Below are 24431 nucleotides of genomic sequence, written 5' to 3'. Positions count from 1 at the left end.
GGAGTTCACTTAATTAAGAGCTAGGTAAAATCTGGGTAAGTACTTTGGAAACTGGTCGCGCCTATTGCAAATTAATGACAAAGATTTTTCCACCACCGTCATACTCTGCGATTTGATGTAACTTTTTATTTTCATATTTGTAGACTGCAAGTTGGCCAGGGCAGGTCCTCCAGCAACAATAGTTCCAATTGATGAAGAGAGTCGGAATGGTGAGTACGCATCAGATGCTAATAATGGGTGGAAATCAATGTAATGCAAATATGATCGTTCCCCTCTTCCCTCAAATGCTGTTGTGGGAGTTCCCTGAACCCTCCAGAGTAGATGTGAAGGAGGCACAGTGGGGAGTAGAGGGGCTTTCCATTAGTGCACAAGGTTAGTTGAATCCAGCCTCATGCAGTTCATTTTATTTTTCAGTCTTCAGTGAGCACTATTTAAAAAGTTGGTGATAATGATTCACATTGACTTTTCACTGCAAAAAGCTTGTTTCTTTTCTGGTTCAAATAATTAATATCTTTCTCCAATATAAATTATTTTTCTGGTGCATCCAGTAAGTTTCCAGGGTTCAGTTCTGACCAGAAATTGATCTCTCCCTTAGAGAATCCAGGGTAAAAAGTAAAAAATCTCAGGGGTAAGGGGCCAGAATCAATTGAAAAGCTATTTTGTGAATACCTTGAGAGGTTTTGCCATTTGCTCCATTGTCCCACCAGCACAACCATCAGATTTCTTCCTAGGATACTATAGACAGGTATGCCTTTACTTGACTGACCAAGGCATATCTCTACATAGTCAGTTCTCACAAGGCTCCATCCGTGATCTATCTGGCATTACCTCCTAACTCCAAGGCTATATATCAGGCTTCCTCAACCTTGGCCCTCCAGATGTTTTTGGCCTACAACTCCCATGATCCCTAGCTAGCAGGACCAGTGGTCAGGGATGATGGGAATTGTAGTCTCAAAACATATGGAGGGCCGAGGTTGAAGAAGCCTGCTATATATCCTATGGTCTGAAGGGAGAGGAGGAGGATGATGATGATGATGATTACCGTCATTTCCCACACCTGGAAATTTGTTTTTTGAAGAAGGTATGAAGCCTAATTCTTCCTGAAACAAATATTCAAATTTTTCCACCCTTGCAAATTAACTGAAGTGGCCTTTCCCATCAACTTTCCTCTGAAGGGTAGTGAAACAAGCAGCATACGCCACTGCCATTTAAACAATATTCTGAACTCCGTTACCTTGTAGAACATGAGTAGTGAGGAGTGGGGACTACTGAAAGATTTATTGTGATGCTTAGTAAGTTGTGGGTCTATGTGTATGCTAATATTTACGATTAACTCAACTCCTTGTGGTGGCATCCTGGAAGTGATACAACATGATGCAGTGTGTTCATTTGTACTAAACTTTGAAAGCCAATTATTCAGCTTCAGATTGCCTGGCCATGCTATGAAGTCCCTAATAGCTAAAAGAGCTGGACGTTTAATCTCATTTTGCCCCAAGGAGTTTAAGATCCAGTTATGTTTGATGCTTCTGTGTGGTGTGAACTATTGTTGAAGCCTCTAGCGGCATGGCTTTTAACAATACACCTTTCTTCCTGTCTCGATCTCCTTGTGCACTTGTCCACGAAAGTCATGAAAGGCTAGATGAGAAGGAAATGAAATTGCACAGATATCTTTGCCTTGACTGACAACAGCTGCACCAGAAAGCCACAGCTCTCTCTCACACACATATAACTGTACACTTTTTTTAAAAAAAGCATATTGTACTGCAAAATGAGAGTTGGCACAAAAAGCAACAAGAGTGCATCTGTTATTAAATAAGCACCATTGTGTTTGCTAACCAAAGTAAAATATAATTTGCTGCTGCTTGCTTCAAGTCAAATTTATGATTTCATCTCTCATATTCATTAATTCTGTAGTAAAGGTATTTGCCATAAGCATTTTCCATCTGGTAAATGCAAATATACTAAATGTTAATGAAGATATTTCTGTCTGAATGGCGTTCCTTTTACCCAGAGTGTAGTTGATTTTTTCTTTCCTTATTGCTGCCAAAAAGTAGTCATTTATTGCAATTATCTCTTTTTGCTTAAGGATCATGCCAGTGTGTTGTCAGTTACTGGCACATAAGAAGGGCTGTGTAGGTTTGTAATGCTGCTTTTTTATTTTTTAAAAAAAGGTTCCCATGTTTCATTTAAAGAAGATGCAAAAGAAAATAGACATTTGCAAATACTTCGGATGTAAAATAAATGCTGAAATGTACTTGCGTTTCTTATCTGAATGAATCACAGCCGTCTGCTTCCCTAGTGAGATAGAATGCTGTTTTAAAAGTGCTAGGTAGATATGTCTCAGAAACAAACTCCAGGGGAAGCACACATACCTGCAGTGTGCCACTTGAGACTGCATCCATGGTTATTATGTGAGAGTCCCATTTATTCTAATGGAAGTTTTTCCATATGCTTTGTTAGTACAGATACTGATGGGTGAGCTCTCCCAGCTCACCTTATGATAAATTCTGTTTTTCAAAGCCTCCATGGCCAGTCAGTTCTAAAAAAGAAAGCAAGAAAGCTCAGGTTTCAGGTATAATTTCTATGCCTATATGTCCAGTTTGTTAAATTGCTAGGCATAGGAAATGAGAAGTCCCATGCACCCCATCAAATGCATTCATGGCTTAAGAATAAGGTCTGAATGCCCTCCACTATATTCAGTAGTTGTCCTCTCTCCCAGTGTGCCCCATTCACAACAGTACATTGGTTTGGGAAGGAGAGGAGGCAAGAGAGCTGTCAAGGAGAACTGACTGGCAGAAAGCCCATTAAGAACTGAGCCCAAATTTGGAGCATAAATTGGAACTATGCTCATTGCAAGGCACAGATTTCCTCCCCACCCACCCCTGCCTACCAGTTCCCTAAATTTACCACCATCTCTAGTTTACTAAAGCAGCTAAAAAGGTAAAGGTAAAGGACCCCTGACAGTTAAGTCCAGGCGCAGATGACTCTGGGGTTGGGGCACTTATCTCGCTTTACAGGCCGAGGGAGCCGGCATTTGTCTGCAGTTTTTCAGGGTCATGTGGCCAGCATGACTAAGCCGCTTCTGGCGCAATGGAACACCAAAACCAGAGCAGCGCACGGAAGCCCTATTTACCTTCCCACCAGGGCAGTATCTATTTATCTACTTGCACTTTTTGGCGTGCTTTCGAACTGCTAGGTTGGCAGGAGCTGGGACCCAGCAATGGGAGCTCACCCCGTCGTGGGGATTTGAACTGCCAACCTTCTGATCAGCAAGCCCTAGGCTCTATGGTTTAAACCACAGCACCATCTGCATCCCTTTTGCCTTTTGCAGTACCTTGTTGTAATTCACTTTGCTGTGCTTGTTGTTCATTAATTCATTCAGTCACTTGGGCTGCAAGTCTGGGAGCAAGGAAGCCTAATAGGAATGAGATGGAATGGGATACCTAATTGGAATGATTGCTAATTGGCTATTTGATATTCATCAAAAATGTTCTAGCCTCAATTATCACAACTTAAGTCTCAGGAGCAATGCCTCAACTGGCTGAAGGCTAAATTTGGAAGGTTCTCTTAAAGCGTCATTTTCTTACTACAAACATTAGGGGAGTGGAGAGGATTAGCTAAGTTAAGTAGTAGGGTGATATGACGTGATCTAGTGAACTAGCAGCTCATATGAATAAGATTACTCATACAATTCTGCCAAGCCCTTAAGTATCTAGTGTAAAAAATAAAATAAAAACTTTGTCCCCTTATGGTTTAAGGGTTGAATGGCATAACACTGGAGCAGCTTTCAAGCATGCCTTTAAAATATTGGAACAGAATCCAAACAACCTGAACATCTTAACTGTAAACTCATACAAGCTACTTCTTGTTTTGCATTAGAAAGCATTTATGAGCTTCAAAGAATGTTCCTTACTTTCCCTTGAAGGCAATAGACACAAATGCATTATTCATAAATAAGTCAGTAAAGACTTCAACTATTTATATGATAATTGATGGTAGCCGTAAGAATATGAGAATATAAATAGTCCTCAGCACAAATAAATGCCTTTTCTGCAGGTGTGCTAGCAGACTTATTGTTTATGTCAGAGATATTTCAGGATTGTGATACTTTTGGGAAGGAGGAGGTAGCGTGATATTTCAACTTTACATGTTCTAGTCAGTCAAAGTAGGTCAAATGAAATGTAATACATTGAGATATATCCCTTTACAGATTTATAAATATATCACTTTTTGAAGCAGGTGTTTTTATACACATACTTCTGAAGTTTTGTCATCTACTAGGGAAATTAATTCTCTTTGTCTTTACAAACTTTTTCCTTTAGCAAGATCGTACATTAGGCAGCATTTAGGATACCTTTGTTTTAGTAGATGAGTGTGCAAAGTAGATTTATGCAATTGTTTTCTGTAGTAAGGTTCCAGATGTCCAGACCATTTCCTCTTAAACTGCTTTGCTGACTTTAAGGAAGAGCAATTGCCAGGAAACTATGAGGGATGGGAAGATAATTGAGTCTGTCTGGGGAACCTATGTCCTTTCATCTGAAAGAGAGACGTCAAATTGCCAACTGCCCTTAGAAACAACAGTAAGAAAATGGCTGCCTAAAAGATATTGAAACAGCCACAGCAAGTAGAGCAACCAGCCAATCAGCTCCTCTGTCCATTCACTTGTCTGAATGCTGAGAGGTTCCTAGCTCTATATACTAATTGAGAAGGGCAGTGGAAGGATTAGCAGCGCTTACAGTTTTGACTGACAGGAAGCTTAAAATACAGAGATTCTGCCCACCCAAAAAAAGAAGGAAGAGAAAGTGTATGCAAAGGGAAAGAGTGGTAATACTGTAAATAATTTTTGGTTGGCATTAATACATACCATCACTGGCAGCACTTCCTGATGGATATATTCCACAACATAGTCCCAGCATTTGGTTGACATCATCCTAAGATGTCCATGGTAACGGGATATACAGTAGTTGAACATGTGGAATGAGAAGATGGGGACACAGGGCTGAGGTAAGGGAGGAGAAGTGGCCAAGTGAAAGAAAGAGGGTGCCATCTGGAAAAGGAAGCTAGAAGGACTAACTCATCCATTAATCTATGGCCCCTCTTTATAATCATAGTAGCATACATATTCCCACCATTTGGTGGACATCTGCCAGTGTTTATACAATGTCAGACTTTACTTAATTTTTAGTTGGATTATACTATTGACCCAATTAACAGAAAACTGTTACATATTAAAAATTGCAATCATTGTATATATATATGCTATTATATTGTAAATAGTTTTAGGATGCTTTATGGGAAGCAATTCACAAATGAAAAAAGAAAAAGAAAACAGCAACAAGCAGGGCGCAAGGAAGCAGTAGAACTAATTCCCTTGACACCAATATGACTATTTTCCAGCAATGTATAATTGGCAGCGGTACTGCTGTTTCAAAACTGGTACAATCTGTGAAACTGGATGCCAGATGCCAGATACTTACTAAATTAATGTAGTATACATACTCCCGATACATACTCACCCACAATATTTCCCAACCCTACAACCATCATCATACCACCCAGCCAAGAGAATTAGCTGGCTCTCCTTGGACATGCAGTGTGTCAAGCTTGTATATCTGTATATATATCTTATGCTGAATAGCAAGATGTAATTTTGCATTGCTTGTGTGTATTGCAAATCCTTTGTTATAACTTCAGAAATCCCCATAATAATTCAGAATATAAAATGTTTTGCTGTTTGCACTACCAGAGGTTAACTTGATTTCCCTTTAATAGCCTTGATACAAAATAATAGAAGAATTTACAAACTCTAAATAAATTGTTTCCTTTTATCTATCTTTTGCTCCCTCTACACACACAACCACCTGCTAGTCATTAGCTGTAACTAACATAAGACTCTAGCTTTTGGCAGGCATCCTTGAGTTCTTTTAGTTATGATGAAGAAGTGAACTGTCTGTTGGCTAAAAAGAACAACCCTTTGATTTTATTAGGAATGTTGGGTAACAGGCACAGCTGCCTTTGGTGTCTATAACTTGAATGGAAAATAGGCAAAGGGGTGCCAGTAACCATTTAATATGTGCTGCTTCTTTAGAATATTATATCTTCTAAAATAAGGGCTCTGTTCTTAACCAACAGTTCATCAGTTTGCTTTATTAACTCCATATCTCTTTTACACTTCTTTGAAATATCTAGATAATACAACTGTTTCCTCCTGCTGTAATTGGTGCCTCTGATGGTTTCACTATATTTTAAAATAAGAAAGGTGCCCACTATCTTTCATCAAATCCTCTTTAACTCCTAATAATTTTTTCCTGCTTTGTATCACCACATGCACTGGATATGTATTTACACAAAAGACCAGAAGAAACAGAAGAAATTATCTACCAGGCAGACAATAGCTTGCTTTTTCTTTCCAATTATTTTACTCCCCCCTCCTCAAGATATGTCAAACTCAGTATTCTCAATTGTGCACTGATTTATTCTCCCAAGTATTCCTCTTCTTAATTTCTCTCACATATAACATTAGCTTCCACCCTGTTGAACAAACAGGAATCCTCAGCTTTAATCTTTCATGCTTTCCTCTTCTTTGTTCCCCAGTCATCAAGCTGTCCCCCTGTCTCCATCCCATCAACTTTTAACTCAGGATCTTGCTCTAGGGATCTCTTGTCTTAACTGCTATAACCTTTTGACTTCTTTCACCTTCTCTCAGTAATCTCAGCTCTGTCTAGAACTTGGCTACCAAACCCATTCACCAATTCCTTCTAGGGATAGGGGAGAAAATCAATTTCAGTTCACATTTAAAGGCAAACCTACTTAATACTCTTTCTCTCTCTCCAAAACAATGTGCAAATTGAAATAAAGCCACCCTTCGAAATCCACACTTCTCTGAATTTTGTAATGTGTTGAGTAATATGTACAGAAATTAATATACTATGGTAAGAATGTGCATATAAAAGGAAGGATATATTAATGCAAATAACATGAAAACCCATGCAAAACAGATATTACAAATGTGTGTTTTAAGAGAAATTTGCACTAACCACTGGTGAATTTTCATGTGAACTTTTAAATTATTATTTAAATCACAAACTGATGTGGAAATGTGGAGAAACTCAATTTAAGTGTGGGGGAGAAATGAGAAAAACAGTAACTAAAATTGACAGATTGCCCTATCTTCAATCCATACACAAATGAAGGAATTTCCATTCTTGCACAAATGTAGAATCAGAAGGGATCCAAGCAGCCATAGATGTCCTTCCCATCTCATCCTGCTGTTATCACAATGTACCTCTGTCCATAACCTTTACCCTCCAGTTCTGTGACTCTGAATCAAATGAAGGTCTCTGTCTTAGAATGGCATCGTTTCTTCCTCGATGTCTCTAATGGTAGAAGAACATCTATGTTGTGCCACATCACCCTTCTAGCAAACCCTTTTCTAGTAAACCATCTCTCTCGGGGTTTTTTGGCTTAAACCAGGCATCCCCAAACTGCGGCCCTCCAGATGTTTTGGCCTACAACTCCCATGATCCCCAACATTACAGGACCAGTGGTCGGGGAAGGTGGGAATTGTTGTCCAAAACATCTGGAGGGCCGAAGTTTGGGGATGCCTGGCTTAAACCCTAAGTCTCCATCCTTACCTCAAATGAAGCCTAAGCACATTTAACTGCTTCTTTCTAGGTTCATTTCTGGTTGCCCTGGTCTCTCCTGAGGGAAGCAATGTGCTCCCCAGGCATCAATGCATATGTGGAGGAGAAGTGGGATCTTGGTGGCACACCTGATTTGTATACAAATAGGCTCTGTATAAAGGTGTCAGGAATGAGCCAGCTCAAAGTGAAGGTTTGCGGCCAACTGCAGAAAGCAGCCAAGAACAGGGAGGCTTTGATGTTAGTCAGACAGGAGAGAGCCAGCAGCTGCAGTCTTTGGCTCTTCCTGACCTTGACGAGCCAGTTGATAAGGCAGTAGCTGGGAGCAGGCTGGAACACAGCCAAAGTTTTCCGGAAACACAATCAGGCATGAACAAACCCCTCTCAGACCCGGAAGAGGTTGGAGCTGATCCAATAAGTCCGCGGAGTGGCCAAATGGGGGTGTTGTTAGATCGGAAGCAAAACAAGAGATGTCAGGGTCGTAAGTTCAATATCTGCGGAGACGCCAGAAGAACTGTTCAGAAGGGTCAGCTTGAGTAATGGTGCCGAAGGCTTCGTTAGAGCCACCTGGAGCTATCTGTTTGTTTGTTTTTGCAATAAATCGCCATTTTTAATTATCTATGCTTACTGTGTTATCAAGCTGGGAACCTGACAAAAGGTCCCCCTCTTCCCCTCACAACCTTCTGTTCTCTTTCTTTCTTTCTTTCTTTCTTTCTTTCTTTCACACATGTTGCAAAGCCTCACTGTGTATGTGTATGATATTTGTAACAGAAGGGCTATGGGAGGAGACAAGTATTTAATTCTTCCTCTGCTAGTCATTTTCCTCTGAAAACTCCTTCCGCAGAGGCCCGGTATCACTTGAGGTTTTATGACATGCATTTGTAGCACGTAATGTTGCTCACAGGGCCAGCTTTACTGTGAGGTAATCTCCTCAGCTGTGGTATGCTGTCAGTGCTACCTGACTGACAATGCACCGCAGCACTCCTCTGTTGTCCTGAGGTATGGTGAATGTATGGTGGAGGATTTAACTGGCAGTCCAGTCAGCTTCTGGACATGGAACCAGGGAGGGCAGCATCTTGTTCTTTGCCTCAGGCAGCAAAATGTCTTGGGCTGACCCTGGTTGTTTGTGCCTGGCAGTCACTGAGAATAGATAAGCAGCTGTGCAGCCACACATTTCTGTCCATGTCATGCATTATACATGAACAAGTAAGTGGAGAGTGTTATTTTTGCCTGGCATGAAATATATTGTGTGTTAAAATATACTAGTCAGATCAAAGAGATTGCAGTTGCAGACACCAAAGGGAAACTCGGATTTGCGGTCTCTGTGATGGCTCCGCCACTCCAAAGGAAAAGAAAATTCTAAAAAACACAAAATAACGCTCATATAACTCTAAAGGAAAGGCAATTATTCCGGGATAACTTTTTATATTTCATTTTAACTGATTTACAAAGAGATAACAAGAATTCTTAAATTTAAAACAACAAAATGTCACAAAATATCTATATATCAAATAAGCTTTAAAGATAAAAAAGAATATAGAAATTTTTTTAAAAAAATGAAATGGGAAAAAATAAGAGATTTTGAATAGGGCCAAATGTTCAACACCATTTTAGGATTTAGCAATAATATGGAAGTGTTTACTCAAGTAATTGGGAGAATGGGGGAGGTTGTCTAGTTCCATATTAATGTGATAATTATCATAGCAGCTGTCAGGAAATATAGAATGAACATTTTATTTGGACAGTAATAATTTTTGTAATCTATTAAATTCAGCATCAGAGACCCACCAGTGCTGGATGGAGTCTTCCTGTTCAGTGTTTCAGCCAGTCAGCTAGCCATTCCTTTGAGGATACTTTACATATAGACCCTGAGCATGTTTAGATCTTACTGGGTTGGTTTTGGGGGGGGGAGCAGCTAACTCCCTTAGGGGCCCTTCCGGGGTGGGTGGGTGGGTCTGAATCTACTGCTGCAGAGCTAATACTTCCACCATGTTTATCAGGAACCCTGCTTTGGCTACATAGCTGTCATAACTCAGCACCTAAGTTTGCTATTATCATAGCAATAATGTGGAGTGTTTCTTTGTAGCCAGCCATGCTCTTCTTCCATGAGATTCCATTTCCTTTCCAGTCATTTGGCATTTCATGGCTGCTGAGCATGCTCATTGCAGGGGGTTGGATTAGATGACCCTCGGGGTCCCTTCCAACTTTACAGTTCTATGTTTCTCTGATTTGTTGGGTTCACCTAGTGTGTGCTGAAAAATTTATCCTGATTTTTTTTTGTTTAACCACTCTCCAATTAATAAAATAAATGACACTTGAAAATTATGAAAGGGAAGAGAAAATTTTGATGAAATTCTCATGGTTGTGGTGCAGAGCTTCATTGTGCTCATCCTACTTTGAAAGAGGTGTCCTTTCTTTAACTCTACGAATCATCTTTTTCCATGGTCTGCACTCTGCAGACAGCCATGCATAATCTCTAGGACTGAGAAGCATTCATATGAAATTGTCTGCATGTTAAAACAGTGCTCATTGCTAAAAGATTCCCAGCAGTCAGATTTAATGCTGAGAATCAAAGATTATGAAATGATGCACCAAGAAACAGATATGCCATTAGATGTTAAATTAATTCCTAAGAGGAGAGTAGCGCACTAATGAGCTAGATTCAAAAGCAAATCAGTTCTTCATATTAAAGTTCAATTCATTAATTAATATTTCTGTGTGTAAATAAAAATACCACTCATATTAGAGCTTAAAGGTAATGTATTAATGTGCCAATTTTTTTAGTTGACTTGCTCATAATGAAAACCGTTGTATTAATTTTCATGGTCTTAATGCCTGCTGTGTAGTTATTGATGCCCTGTGATCCATGATTAGATTTAGCTGCTGCATCCATTATTTTTATTGGTTTATAATCTCTGTTTACAATTTTCATAAATTTGGCTGTTGCTGCTTGATTGTTGTGCCTACAAATGGACTAAATATGAATTCAATTGAAAAAGAGAATATTGTTGACCTTTTTTTATTATTTCTTTACCCATTTTATTACCTATGTATGTTTTCCTTTTCCCAAGGAAAGAAAGCCTTTGGAAATATGAAAGTCATCAGTCATAAACCCATGTACATTTGTAGGAATGCCCCACTGTTTTCAGTTAGATCATCACACAAAGGTGTCTGTGGAGAGGGAAATTAAACATCTTGAGATGCAGAGTGCTGTTCCTGTGTCACATACACAACTGCCCAACAACAGATCAGCAAAATGACTCTTTGACCGCGTACACACCATACATTTAAAGTACATGACTCCCCTCAGAAAATCCTGGGAACTGTAGTTCATTAAGGGTGCTGGAAATTGTAACACCGTAGGGGAAACTACAGCTTCCATTATTCTTGGGGGGGGGGGAGCCATGTGCTTTAAATGTATGGCGTATATGCAGCAGAGGATACCAGAACACAGAGATCCAGAGCAAGGACCCAACCTGACCCAGGCTGCAACTTCATTACCAGGAGGGGGGAAATGACCTAAATTCTAGATCAAAGCAAACAAAAAAAGAGTTGTTTTATATTCCATTTTCTGTGCTAAGATATCTAACAGAAGAGCCTGGGGAGCTGGAAGACAGTTCTAAAAGTTTCCTGCAGGTCTTTTGGGCAATTTTCCTTGTGAAATATTCTATCTACAAAAACATACTCGAGTATACTTGCGGAGAGAACTCCGCTCACTTATCTTTCTAAATAGTAGCACCTGCAACCAATTTTCAGTGATGTGTGCACACACCTTCAGATTTCATATACAGTACCAATAACTCTGGCAGCAGCTGAAATAAGTTTCAGCAAATTAGCACTCATCAGAACTTAAATGGGGGGGGGCAGCAACTAGTTAAGCCAGTTGGTATTTTGAGTGTTGCATTACAACACTGTGGTATTTTGAGTGCTGCATTACAAGAGATATTGACTTGAAGGCTGTACGAGTTGAAGCTGGTCTGTGACCGTTTTAATAAATTTGATTTGATTTGACTTGGGGGAGATAATGCATAATTCTGCAATGAAAAAGGTTAGGAGAAAAAAATAAAGGTTGAAAGGTAACTACAAAATGTTTGCATACAAGAATGTGGCAACACGAGGTCAGGGATTTGGGGGATGGCTCTCCAATTGTGGAATGCTCTCCCCAGGCCTCCATCACAATATATATTTGGGTACCGGGGGGGGGGGAGTATTTTCACCCAGGGGTTTAGCCCTTAGTTTGGATAGTATTATGTTGCTTACTTTTTACTGGGGTTTGATTGTACAAATGTTATGGAGTTTTTAGGCTCTTTATTGTTTGGGTTCTTAAATTTGCTTTGACGTTTGGGTTATTTCATAAATCGCTTGGGATTATTTTGTAAAAGAAAGTGAGTAATAAATTATGTTAATAATGAAAATGTCAAAACTTTAACTTAGATACCTTGATCAGGACAAAAAACTCATTTTGCAGGCTAGATGTTATATTAGGAAAATAGCAAAGAAAAGGTGGATGTTTGGAGAAATTGTAGAGAAACCCCAATGTAGAAAATGTAATTTCAGAATTCTTTTGTCACTCATGTTTGTGTGGAATCAGGTAGTGGGATTATTTGGGAGGGAATTCTGATCCCTCTCAGACAAATTCAGAGAATGGCGACAAGGAAGAGAGAGCCTTTTAGGTTGAAGAGCCCTGTTTATGGAATTTTATGCCCACCTGGCATTAAGATTGCTATCTTTTTGGTGCCAGGATAAGACTTCCATCTGCTTACTGGCATTTACTGATATGTGATGGGCTTTGTATAATTATCAATTTCCAACAGGCTTTAGTTATTGTATGTATATTATGCTAACACTTATTGTGTTAACAGGATGTGTTTTTCTATTATATGTATAAATTTTAGATGTTTTGTTTTAAATTTGGTATAATTATATTTTTGTAAAGATATACTGAGTCTGAGAGATGATGAAGATAATAGCAATACTTGACAATATTCATAGCATTGGGCCCTGCTTTTAGCTGAAAAATTGTGTATTTATTTAATCTTCAGTTCTTTGCCTACTTGTTTCCTTTTATTTTTATGTTTTTTAAAATAATTAAAGTACCGTATTTTACAAATATTGAAGCAGTGTACAACAATAAAAGCAAGCATATTAAAAATTCATAAAAATACAATAAAACAATAAAGGGTGAATCACTGGGTAAATAACTATATAGAAATCACTAATGAATTATAAATATAAATAACTTTGGAAAGCATGGAATGGGCTCCTTTAAGATTTTAAGAAATAATCATTACATTTTGGCCTGACGTTTCTGTTTTGTGTAATTGGCAAAGAGCCATATGAATGTTCCTAATTAACTTGGGGAAAATGAGATTAACACCACCATTTTAGCCATTTCTTTTCAGGAGTTAATCCTATTGAATTCAGTGGGGCCTAATGCCACAAAATGGGGTTAGGATGGCAGCTGGGGTTACATTTTTTACAAAATCAGGATGAGACTTAGAGATGAAGCTCATTTGGCCCCATTTTGTTCATTATTACTCATCCCATACTTGCTTGAAATCCAATAGCTAGTCTTCTGAATAAGAGAACCAAAAGGTACAGATGTTCACTTATCTGGATAATGAAAGAAGAAATGGGAAAGCAATCATGATTTTCCAAGGGCATATTTTAAACTGAGTTGCAGTCTGAAATACAAGGTGGATCAGTTTAGTAATCTCTTTCTAAATTACCTATATAAACTATGTTCCTTGGTGAAACAGAACGAAGAGGAGGCTGTGGTCATTCTGACAAGCTACATAAAATATCCACTTATAAAATGTTATGTGCTTGTAGTCTGCTTTCCAAAACAGTTTGTTCAGATACTGATTGTTCTCTGCCCACATCTTATTCTAGTTGCATTGAGCTGTTGTCTGTTTTGAAGGACTTGGATTTGTCTTTGAACTAATTTGTCTTACATTAAAGAGGACATGAGAAGATAAGGCCCCTTGAGATAAGGATTGCAAATCTGACTTTTATAGAGTGTTACCTTGGAAAAGAATGTTTTGGGGATGCATGGGGGAAATGTTAATTCTTTTCAGGACGAAGTTACTTTTCTCACAATATTCTTCTAAGGCTGTCTCAGATTTTCATCACTACTAAAATATTTACAAAACGAAACAAAAATAATTACAATTTTTTTTGTTTTGAAAATAAAAATCAACGAAGTTGAATTCCAGATGCCTTTTTGATGGATTCAGCAAATGGATTTGCAGATGATAGTTACTTTTACCAAAAATAAAAATAAATAAATAAATAAATGATGCATACATTGGACAGAGCAATACCCTGCACAGGACTGTTTCTCATTTCCAGAATTTGCTATAGCAAAAACTAACTAACTAAAATAAACAAATTACAGTGGTACCTCGGGTTAAGAACTTAATTCATTCTGGAGGTCCGTTCTTAACCTGAAACTGTTCTCAACCTGAGGTACCACTTTAGCTAATGGGGCCTCCTGCTGTTGCCGCGCCACCACTGCACGATTTCTGTTCTCATCCTGAAGCAAAGTTCTTAACCCGAGGTACTATTTATGGGTTAGCAGAGTCTGTAACCTGAAGCGTCTGTAACCTGAGGTACCACTGTAAAGGGGGGGGGGAAATAGAATGATGGAAAAATAAGTAGGAAATTTGAAAGTGTATCATATTAGCTTGCATCTAGGCAGGCTGCAATCTTAACCACACTTAGAATTGCATTGCTATGCATGCTTAGAGTAGAAAGATTCACATCAACAGCCCTATTGATTTCAATGGGTCTACACTAAGCAAGACCAAGTCTGGATCCAATCCCATATATTCAGTGATGATTGACGATTTCAGTACAATATGGTCACTAATCACCCTGTAAAATATTTGAGTATTATATGTCATACCATAAGAAAAAGTAAATACAGTACATCAAATACAGTAAACTTTCTTGAAGCTGGTTTTCTCTCTCCCTCTCCCTCTCTCTCTCTCCCTCTTCATGACCTTCGTGAAGAGAATTCTGATAGGAATTATAAACCTGAACAGTACCAAAGTTCACTACAAACTGTTTACTATTACTATTCAAATAGAGCAAATTCCTATATCTTCCTGAACATCAGCTGCAGCCCAAACAAGCCCCAAACATTCATATATTTACACCAGAAACTAGTGACCAAATTCAAAAGCACAACTACAGTGACAGAAACTATTTGCCTTTCCTACTTGAGGAGAGAGTTGGAGGGTGAAATCAAAGGGAAATCTTTCAGGCAGAATACAAGATGCTACTCAGCTTCATGAATAAAACTGAGTTGGACTTTCACGGCAAAAGGACTGCAGTGTGCTGACGGCTGAGCATAAAAAGTTATTTGTACGATAGCTGAGCCAGTTTATTATTATCTCTCCCTCCAACCCAGTAAGATTTCGGATTGATCAAACTCCTTTCTTCTTCTTTTTTCTTCCATATTGATATTGTTATATCATTTGGGTTTCAATGGTTGTGTTCTTCACTGAGAGGGAGGAGATTGGAATGGGAGCTTCTAGAGAAAGCAGAGGAACCATGGACAGTGTGTGTGTGTGTGTGTGTGTGTGTGTGTGTGTGTGTGTGTGTGTTTGAGTATTTGAGCAGGCAGTGATGAAGGACTTAGGCCTGTTCTACTGTGGCAGGACCAAGGTAGTAGAATTGAATTCAATCAATTCAAGTTACAGATCACATTTGCCGGTGTTGCCCTGTTTTGAAGCTTACTACAAGTAGAAACGCGGGTGGGACACGGGTGGCGCTGTGGGTTAAACCACAGAGCCTAGGACTTGCCGATCTGAAGGTCGGCAGTTCGAATCCCTGCAACGGGGACCGTTGCTTGGTCCCAGCTCCTGCCAACCTAGCAGTTCAAAAGCACGTCAAAGTGCAAGTAGATAAATAGGAACCGCTACAGCGGGAAGGTAAATGGCATTTCCATGTGCTGCTCTGGTTCACCAGAAGCGGCTTTGTCATGCTGGCCACATGACCTGGAAGCTGTATGCCGGCTCCCTCGGCCAATAACGCGAGATGAGTGCCGCAACCCCAGAGTCGGTCACAACTGGACCTAATGGTCAGGGGTCCCTTTACCTTTACTTACAAGTAGAAAACCAGCACAGCAAGGAACATGCCAGATCAGTTCATTTCCATTCATTGTGCTAGTGTGTGTTTCTTAAAACAGATTTCCGTTCAGGTGTGTGTTTTTATGTGAGGGAACATTAAAGAGGCACAATCTTATGCAGAAAATCGTATTGTGTGGAATGTTAGGAAACAAGTGTTCTCATTTCCCAGAGAATGTTCTGTGAGTGAGATCTGTACTCTAATAATGATGTATTTGGCTTTTTGTTGCATATTCAAATATAAGCTAACAGTCAAAGAAAGCTGCAGTTTAATTTTTTTTACTTTGAATTTGAACCACTTTTGTAAACCTACAATCAAATAACAAGGTGCTTTCACAAAAATGAGATAGGCACTTTTCTAACCTTTTCTCCATATGACTGTATTCTAGCTGACAATCAAATCTGGCTGATGGAAGCAGCTGTCAAATAAGTGATTCTATGGGTGGGGGATGTTGTACCAGCTTATGCACCAGCAGGGTGACACAGTCTGTTACTTTGCAGCTACTACAGAAATAAAAAAGTAGCAATAGCTCTGCATGCTATGCTATTTCTGTTATGCATCAGATACATGAGAACTGGGACATTTGCAGTTCATCCTTTCCTAGGAGTTATATGGGTTATGAAGAGCTTTGGGAGGGGGATATAATCACATGAAATTTTGACAGCATCTGTCACTTTCCTTCTGTATGATGTAGACAGGGAATTCTTCTGAATTCTTCCCCCATGTTTAGGATCAATCTGAGCCAAACTGATGGTTATATGCAATGCTTTTTTCCTGGGGGGACACATTTTGTGAGTCTAAGTTTGTCCTCATTGAGGGGCAGTATTTCAATATGAGTAGGAAAATGAGAGTACCCCTAAACATATTTTTTAAAGAAAAAAGCACTGGTTATAAGAGAGAGAGAGTGTGTGTAGCATCTGATGGTTTCAGGCAATCAGAATCAGTGAATAGGGCCCAGATAAGAGTCAGTAAACTCAAATATTATTTCTGGAACATTTAGAGGCTTGATTTTTCCTGATCTTACAGCTGAAGAATCATTACAAGACTTTCCCCCTATGCTGCTGCTACCTTGGAGACTTCTTCTGACTGTAACGAATACAATTGTATTCTGTGTCTGTTTTTGGTATGAAAGAAAGAGCTGTCCATATATGTTACTCTTATCTTTAAAATGTCACTTGACATCACAATGGCAAGGTCCATCAGCAGGCACAAAATTGGGCCTTAAAGCTTGGGGAATTGTCTAAGGACAGGTGAAAATCTTAAGTCTTCACACCGTTTAAAGACACTTCCTCTCCTCCTCTCCCCATTCAAATGCTTTGTACACTGCATAGCAAATGTGTGCAGACTCCCTTGACACATCTCACTATCTTACAGAAATAATTCAGTTGTTTGAATCAAGGAGGAATCACCAAGTTTGAAATGTTGCTTTAGGGATAGAGTATCTGGAGGCAGTGGCTGTATTTGGACATCAAGATAAACTTTGTAGAGTACAAGAGACACAGGCTTTCCTAGACTCATTCCCATCATAATCTACCAACTAATCTAAAAATAGAAATGAAAGCTTCAGAGCTCCTCCTTGTATCTGAGCTAGAAGAATAGATGGAACACTGAGGGCCCATATTTTGCTTAGGCTCATTCCTAACATGATAAAGTCATGATTTATCATGACTTCCATATGCAATGCACATTAGTGTGAAGCTCTGCCGGGCAATTTGTTTCTCTTTCTGCTGTCTCGTTAGGATGCTACAATAGTGCTAAATCAGGAGCCCATTTGTTGAATCCTGTCCTTTGCACTTATTGTCGAGGGAGTGTAGCTGGATGTCACTGGGGCTGATACGAGTTCCAACAACATCTGAAGGCCAACAGGCTGCTCAGCCCTGTTCTAGATTCCTGGAACAGCCTTCACAGGAACATCAAACCCATGTCACCTTGAAAAATCCAAACAAGCTTAATTAACTTAGCCATTTCTTCATTTAATAATTCCTATATAGATTTGCAGCTATAGCAGGCTAAATGTACAGGCCTCCAGTGTCAAAAGCTGTTTGTGATTAAGTACCACATTTTATAGCAAGTAACAATACAGGAACCATAACACTGGACTGAAAACCTATTCTTCCTATCACACCTATTTTTCCACCATTCCCCAAAGGTCTGACATTTCTTGTGATGCTCATAAATCAGTTTGTCTAAAAAAAATTTTCCCCTTTGCCCTTTATATGAAAATAGAGACTTTGGGTAAAAAGGCAGAGAAGCTGTATTCTATGTGAAAATGTTGACTGAAAAACTCAGCAGTTGGGGTGGGAAACCAATGAGAAGAGTTCTCCAATATTATTTAACCACAAATGCAGTGCTTGAGAGAGTATGGCATTCTCCTCTCATGGCAATCCAGAACCACAAAAAGCATAAACGGAACATGTATTAAAATGAATGTTTCCTGATTTGAAATTTAGAAATGATTGGTAAATAGCTTTCAGAGCCATGCACAAATTTAATCATATGGTACTAAGGAGATGCTTTAATTTCACTCAATTTCATCAGATCAGATTGCACAAAAATAACCTATTTGTGAAGTTAACCCCAGCCACATCCAGCTTAATCTCCTTAAAATATGACAAAGAAAATCCATATGATTGAATTAAATGAACAGTATTCAGAAACCAAGAATCTGATTTCGCATTTGTTACAGTTGTTTGCTTTAGTAGGTAAAATCTGGATGCAATGAAAGAAGGGAAGATGTAAAATGATCACTCTATGAAGGAAAACTATCAAATCCCATAGTCCCCCTGACAAAGTTTTTATCAAATCTGGTTTCCTAAAATTCTCCTTTAAAGAACAAACCATTCTCCTTAGTCTCAGTTTGAGATTTCCTCGTTATTCAAGAATAGCTCCATAAAAAATAATAAAAGAAGTAAGAAGGAAGGTCATGGCAATGTTGTGAAATTGGAGTTCACATTTCTTTGAGTCTTTCAGGTAACCCCAAATCCTGTCTTACCATACAATGTCAAACCAAGGTTGGAACCCCTCCTCCTCCTTCCTCCATCATGAGTGTCATTTCTTCCAGTTCATCAGAACCACAGTTTGTCATTGCATCTAAACCAGCAAACCATGGTTGTACTATTCTTCCAAATCAAAGCACATTCAGCAAAGTGCATTGACTAAATCATATACAGTGGTACCTCGGTTTAAGTACATAATTGGTTCGGGAAATCTGTACTTAACCTGAAGTGTACTTTCCCATTGAAAGTAATGGAAAGTGGATTAAGCCGTTCCAGACGGGTCCGCAGAGTACTTAAACTGAAAGTACTCAAACAGAAGCATACTTAAACCGAGGTACGACTGTACTTTATATGTAGAGATTGCAGACCCTCCCACTTTTTCCTGGGGGTGGAAAATAGAAAATATATATATTTTTTAATCCAGGCCTTCTGACTCTTCCATCCAACTCTCCTGCAGAGTGGAGAGCCTCAGCATTAGTATAGAGAGGCTGACTAGGGATAATATTTCTTGCTTGACTTTTGTTTCTGCATGTATGTGAAGGGGGGGGAAAGAGTTTTTCATGTCACACTGAAGCTCTGAACAGCAGGCTGTTTTGTGGCTTTTGGGATCTGAAACAACAACTCTAAAACACTCTCAAGCTCGCTTTGCAGCCATTCCATGCTGAATAGCGCAGCCAGGTGTAGAAACCATATATGCAACCTTTGTACTTTGTTCTCTACAGAAGGCAGTTGACCTTTTACACTAAGTGGGAAATCATTTGTGAAATCCCAATTACTTGGTTCTAAGCTATTTCAGCAGGTGAATGTCACGTGTTAACCCTGCTTTAGAAAGGGAGCACATTACATGTATAGGGAGAAGTCGCTGCCCTTTTTTGTACAAGAATCTTATCCCCCAAAGTAGGTAATTACAAAAGCAACTGGTGCAACACAGGTAAAATGAGGGATACAGCTTACTTTATCATAGCAGATCTTCAAAATGTTTGCTTTTTAAAACTGCTGTAAAGTTTTGGGGGATTTTGTTCAAGCATAAAGGACAATGGGCAAGTGACCCTCCCATAATCATATCAGAGAGCTCTGAATTGTGTGTGTGTGTGCGCGCGCGCATATGTGCTACTGTCTGAATGCAAAGTTGCCAAGATTGAAGGGAGAATTCAAGTGTCTTGCAGGATTTTTGTTTTGCAAAATCAGGCTGGTTTGATTAAGTCTCTTTTCAATCGTCGTCATTTGTTGAAATGGGAAGACAAGATCCCCAAAGCTTATCCTTTAGTTTCCTATGGTTTGGTATAAAAACAGCTACTCCTTCTAAACCATTCCTGCAGTACTTTGGTGAGACAGCCCCAGCAGGGATTTAAAATTACAAAACATGCATCAAAACAAAGTGTGGAAATAAAGGATGTTAGACCTTTAAATTATCCCCTTATGTGCTGCTTCCAACCCCCCCCTTCTCTGAGCATAGAAAGAGACCACACTTTTGTTAAGTTAAAAATGTTTTATTTACAAATTATTCAAAGAGTAGATTCATGTGCTTTTCTATACAGCAGCAAGAAAAGACAGGCAGCATAATTTGGGTACCAAAATAGTAAGATGTTTCTAAATTATTTGTACAGAAACACAAAGATGGCTTGCTTAAACCTTGCGGTCTAAGCTTGGAGCATCCAGCCTAGATCACTTTATTGGAAGGGCTCACATGGCAGGACAGCTTACTCTATGGCCTTAACCCCTTTGTTAGAGTTAATTAGAGTTAAGTATGTTGGTTATATGAGGCTGATTTATTCCACATAAAGAGCCCTCTGCTTGTTTCCTGGCCTGTGTAGAATTGAATCAATAGGTGAATCCAATGCTGTTGCCTTTCACCTCTTGACTGGTTCCAAGGAGGGCTTCTACTAGAAATGAGTTGCCAACTAGGGATTCAGATGTATTGTAAGGAAGAATGCACACTGTGTATCTGAGAATATGTATCCTTCCACACAAGTGCACAGGCTGAAGTCAGTGTAGAAAATGTCATTCCATGCTGCATCAAAATCTTATCTGCTCCTTTCAGATGTATTGCCAGTAGGTTATCGAGTTGGCATTTTTGCCTAAGGACAAAAGCAGGCTCTAAGCACCTAAAAAGGAGGATCAGCATTCTGAAGAAATAAAATAGGGCATTTAGCAAAAGCCAATATATGGACTTAAGTTCATAAGTGTGATAAAACAAAGTCATTTGGATCAAGGACTGTTTCTAAAATGTATAATTAAGCAAGAAGAGTATAATATGATTAACTCCTGTGTATAAATAATAATAATAAATGAAACTTACTATAATGAAAGACATCAAAGATTATAATCCTGCATGATAGTGCTAGAAGTCAGAACCAAATAGATGTGCTCTTGCTTTCTAAATAAGTAAGTAAATCCTGATATGGTTTATAATAATGTATTGAATGTCACATCTATTTTGATCCTCAGTGGTTAAGTTTGTACTTCAGCTGTAAATCATTTGCTCCACTAGATTAATAAGCTGCCTAGATGTTACTTGAATGAAGAGAAAAGGTAGGGGACTTAATGAAATCCAAAAGCCCTGTAATGGGACTCCTTTCAATTTTAGCCCAATGGTGTCCCCTATTAGTCTTCTAAAAGCAAGTTTAAAGGTTTGTTGTCACAACAGATAAGAGAACCAAACACTTCCTTCTTCCCCTCCTCCTGTAATTCAAGCACTCCAAATACTAGGCTTTCTGGTACAGTGCTCTGTGTGTGTCTTATCAAAGCTCCTCCTGAGCTCTACTGAATCATCAATGGTTATAAAGTATTTATATCTGAGGTTTAATGGTTTGGAAACATCATTTCATGATTTAGTGTGTTTTATATTGTTGTTTTATTTGGCCATTCATTATAAACTGCCCCAGGGTCCTAAGGACTGGAAAATAGTTTAGAAATGAAGGTTTCGGTAGAAATAATGGACATGCTTCACTTGTTAAAAGCAATGGCAAACATGTGCAAGCCAAGAGACCAGATTTCATGGCTAGTGCTGCATAGTATTCATGACTTTGGACCTATGTCTCAAAGCGATACCTCAACGTATAGTGTGGGTGAGGACATAGCAGCAATCTTGCTGATGTTAAGTTGGTCTGAGTCTGGTCAGTGCCTGGATAGGTGATGACATGGGAACCACATATCAGAGGTGCCAAGTTGCGTGTAGGATTGAGGGGGCCTGTCATGCATGTCACTTCATCAGGAGGAGGCTGAGTGAGGAATCTGGCACAGCTTCAATGGCCAGTGGGTCCTCTCTCATGCTCTGGAAGAGCCAGCCACTGAAGTCACACCATGCTCTGCTCTACCCTTGGCCTCCTCTGATCTTCCAACATTGAGGGGGTCTGGCCCCCTGCCAACAGATATAGAGGGGGCAAAGATAGCTCGGCCCCATAGAATTGGCACTCCTGTATGGCATATAAATGTAGGAAAATAAAAAGAAATAAATCTTATTCAGCCTAATTCCATAGTCATGAAACAAATAGTTCCCTCCCTCCCACCCTTCCATTCCTATCCAGTAAGAAAACTTAATTCTGATCAATACGTTGTGGTGGTTCTTTTTCTCCCTTTGTGTGCTCATAGCTTTACATAATGCATCTCACTTGTCAATATTTTGAACAGCTGTAGTCATAATTTGTGAATGTGGTGCATAGCATATGAGGAAACTCGTTATTGCCTTTTGAAAACCTGCATTGCATTTATGTAACGCAAAACCTGTCATCTCTGTTTGTGTTTCAGGCACAATATTGGTAGACAATATGTTGATCAAAGGTACAGCAAGAGGACCTGATCCCACCATTGAACTAACATTAAAGGACAACGTAGACTACTGGGTTATCTTAGATCCTATCAACCAGAGGCTTTATCTAAACAGTACTGGACGAATTCTCGACCGAGATGTAAGTTGGTGTCTCTTCCTCCCCCTCGCTCCAGTTTTCCTTTTTGTATTAAAAACTGCTGGTTTCGGTGGGGAATGTGCAGCACAGAGCTGAAGTGTTTGTTTACTCAGTGTAAGTCTCATTCAGCCCAGCTCTGTATGCTTCAGAATGCAGCCTAAGGATGCTTGTCCAAAAGTGAAGATGACTTAAGGAAAAAAAATGTTATTAGTATATTTTATAGTTCTTGAATGTTCTGTCCAAAATAGTGGCAGGGTTTGTTTGTTTTTTTAGGACATTTTGTATCTGTATGTTGATCTCTTTTCATACTGATGCAAGGCTGTGTGTATTTTTTGTTCAAGCTTACAAACCAGAGCAGTTTGAAAACAGCCCACTACCCTTGGCCCTCCATGTTGCTGAACCACAGCTCCTGTCATCCCTGTTGATTGGCTATGCTGGTAGGGGCTGATGGGAGTTGGAGTCCACAAACATCTGGAGAGCCACAGGCAGGTCATCCCTGATCTAAAGGCTGCACCTGGTAAACCAGAAGTGATGGGATTTCAAACAATAAACATGATATATGGTTAATACTCTATAATCCAGACCTACTGTGAGCCCCAAACTCAGCACAACCCATTAGACATATATTGAAGACCACTAGGAGTTTGATATGCCTCCTAGTCTTGCTCTCTACTGCAGACTTAGAAAAGGGAACACTTTCTTGACAACCTGGGTGGTAGCTATGTTTGTCTTGCCCAAAATAAAATAAAATGATCTTGGTAGAATTAGCACAGCTGTGTTGGACTCCTAGAGCAGCAGTCAAACCCAATTTGTTTGCATGATGTATAACCCATGATGTGCAATGTTTGCTGCTTGTTTCTGGGAGGTTTCTGCAAAAATCTTTAATGCAACACCTTTTGCTATTTGAACATAGGATTACATTAAAATGTGTTCCACTTCAATAATAACCTGGAAAAGACCCAGTTTCTTCCTGACAAATAGAACCAGTGTTAACTGCAGTAGATATGTGTCTTGGTGTTCTAGGAATGGGTATACAGGATGGATAGATAGATAGATAGATAGATAGATAGATAGATAGATAGATGATAGATGATAGATAGATATGGATAATGTGTGCATATCAGCTTACCTATATGCACATTGATGCTGCCTAGAAATAAATAAAACTAGGCACTTATCCACAGCAATGCTCTACCTCTTCAAGAAATGTATCTTATTTTGTGTGTATGTGTTAAGGTTCCTTTAGCAGTAAAGGGATAAAAGAGAATCTGCTGGCAGTTCAGCCTATGGTAGTTGATTTCAGCACTCTACCATCTTGTTAGGGAAAATGGCTATAAATTAGAAGCTGGAGTGGGCATGCATTTTTCCCTACCAGCAGGCCATCCTGCCCTCACCAATTATGATGTAAAATGAAGCCTCACACATTTTCTTGCTTCCTTCCTCTCCCCATCCACGCGATTCACAAAAGACACCATCTTCCTGAATTATATAAAGCAATTGTGAGATGAATATTTGTGAACTCCTCATTTCTTTAGGCAAAAGAACTTATTTGGATTCAGAATGTATCCTTTTTAGTCTGCTGTGTGCTAGTAAGTGGGCAGATATATTCAGTTGATTTAGCCAGCTGACAACATAGTCCATACAATTTGCTTTTCTGCAGAAGCAGCCATGATTTGAATGTGCACACCGTAGGCGGAGTGCCTACTGAGTAAGCCAAGAGGATTTCTTCCCTCTGGCCAAGCCTGCAGCCTCTTTCT

The 24431-nt window shown here is 39.3% G+C and overlaps 1 protein-coding gene across 9 annotated transcripts in view; it reads left to right on the top strand.

Moving 5' to 3' along the window:
* Positions 1 to 24431, top strand: part of PCDH15 (protocadherin related 15) — a 608113-nt gene that overhangs the window by 331691 nt on the left and 251991 nt on the right. For all 9 annotated transcript variants that reach the window (XM_035137543.2, XM_035137542.2, XM_035137532.2 and 6 more), the window contains 2 exons: positions 144 to 209; positions 22517 to 22677. In XM_035137543.2, coding sequence (XP_034993434.1) covers positions 144 to 209; positions 22517 to 22677 — 227 coding nt within the window. The remainder of the gene's footprint in view (positions 1 to 143; positions 210 to 22516; positions 22678 to 24431) is intronic.

This window comes from Zootoca vivipara, chromosome 5 (genome assembly GCF_963506605.1).
Source record: "Zootoca vivipara chromosome 5, rZooViv1.1, whole genome shotgun sequence".
Taxonomy (NCBI): domain Eukaryota; kingdom Metazoa; phylum Chordata; class Lepidosauria; order Squamata; family Lacertidae; genus Zootoca; species Zootoca vivipara.
This window is presented reverse-complemented; position numbering and strand designations above follow the sequence as displayed.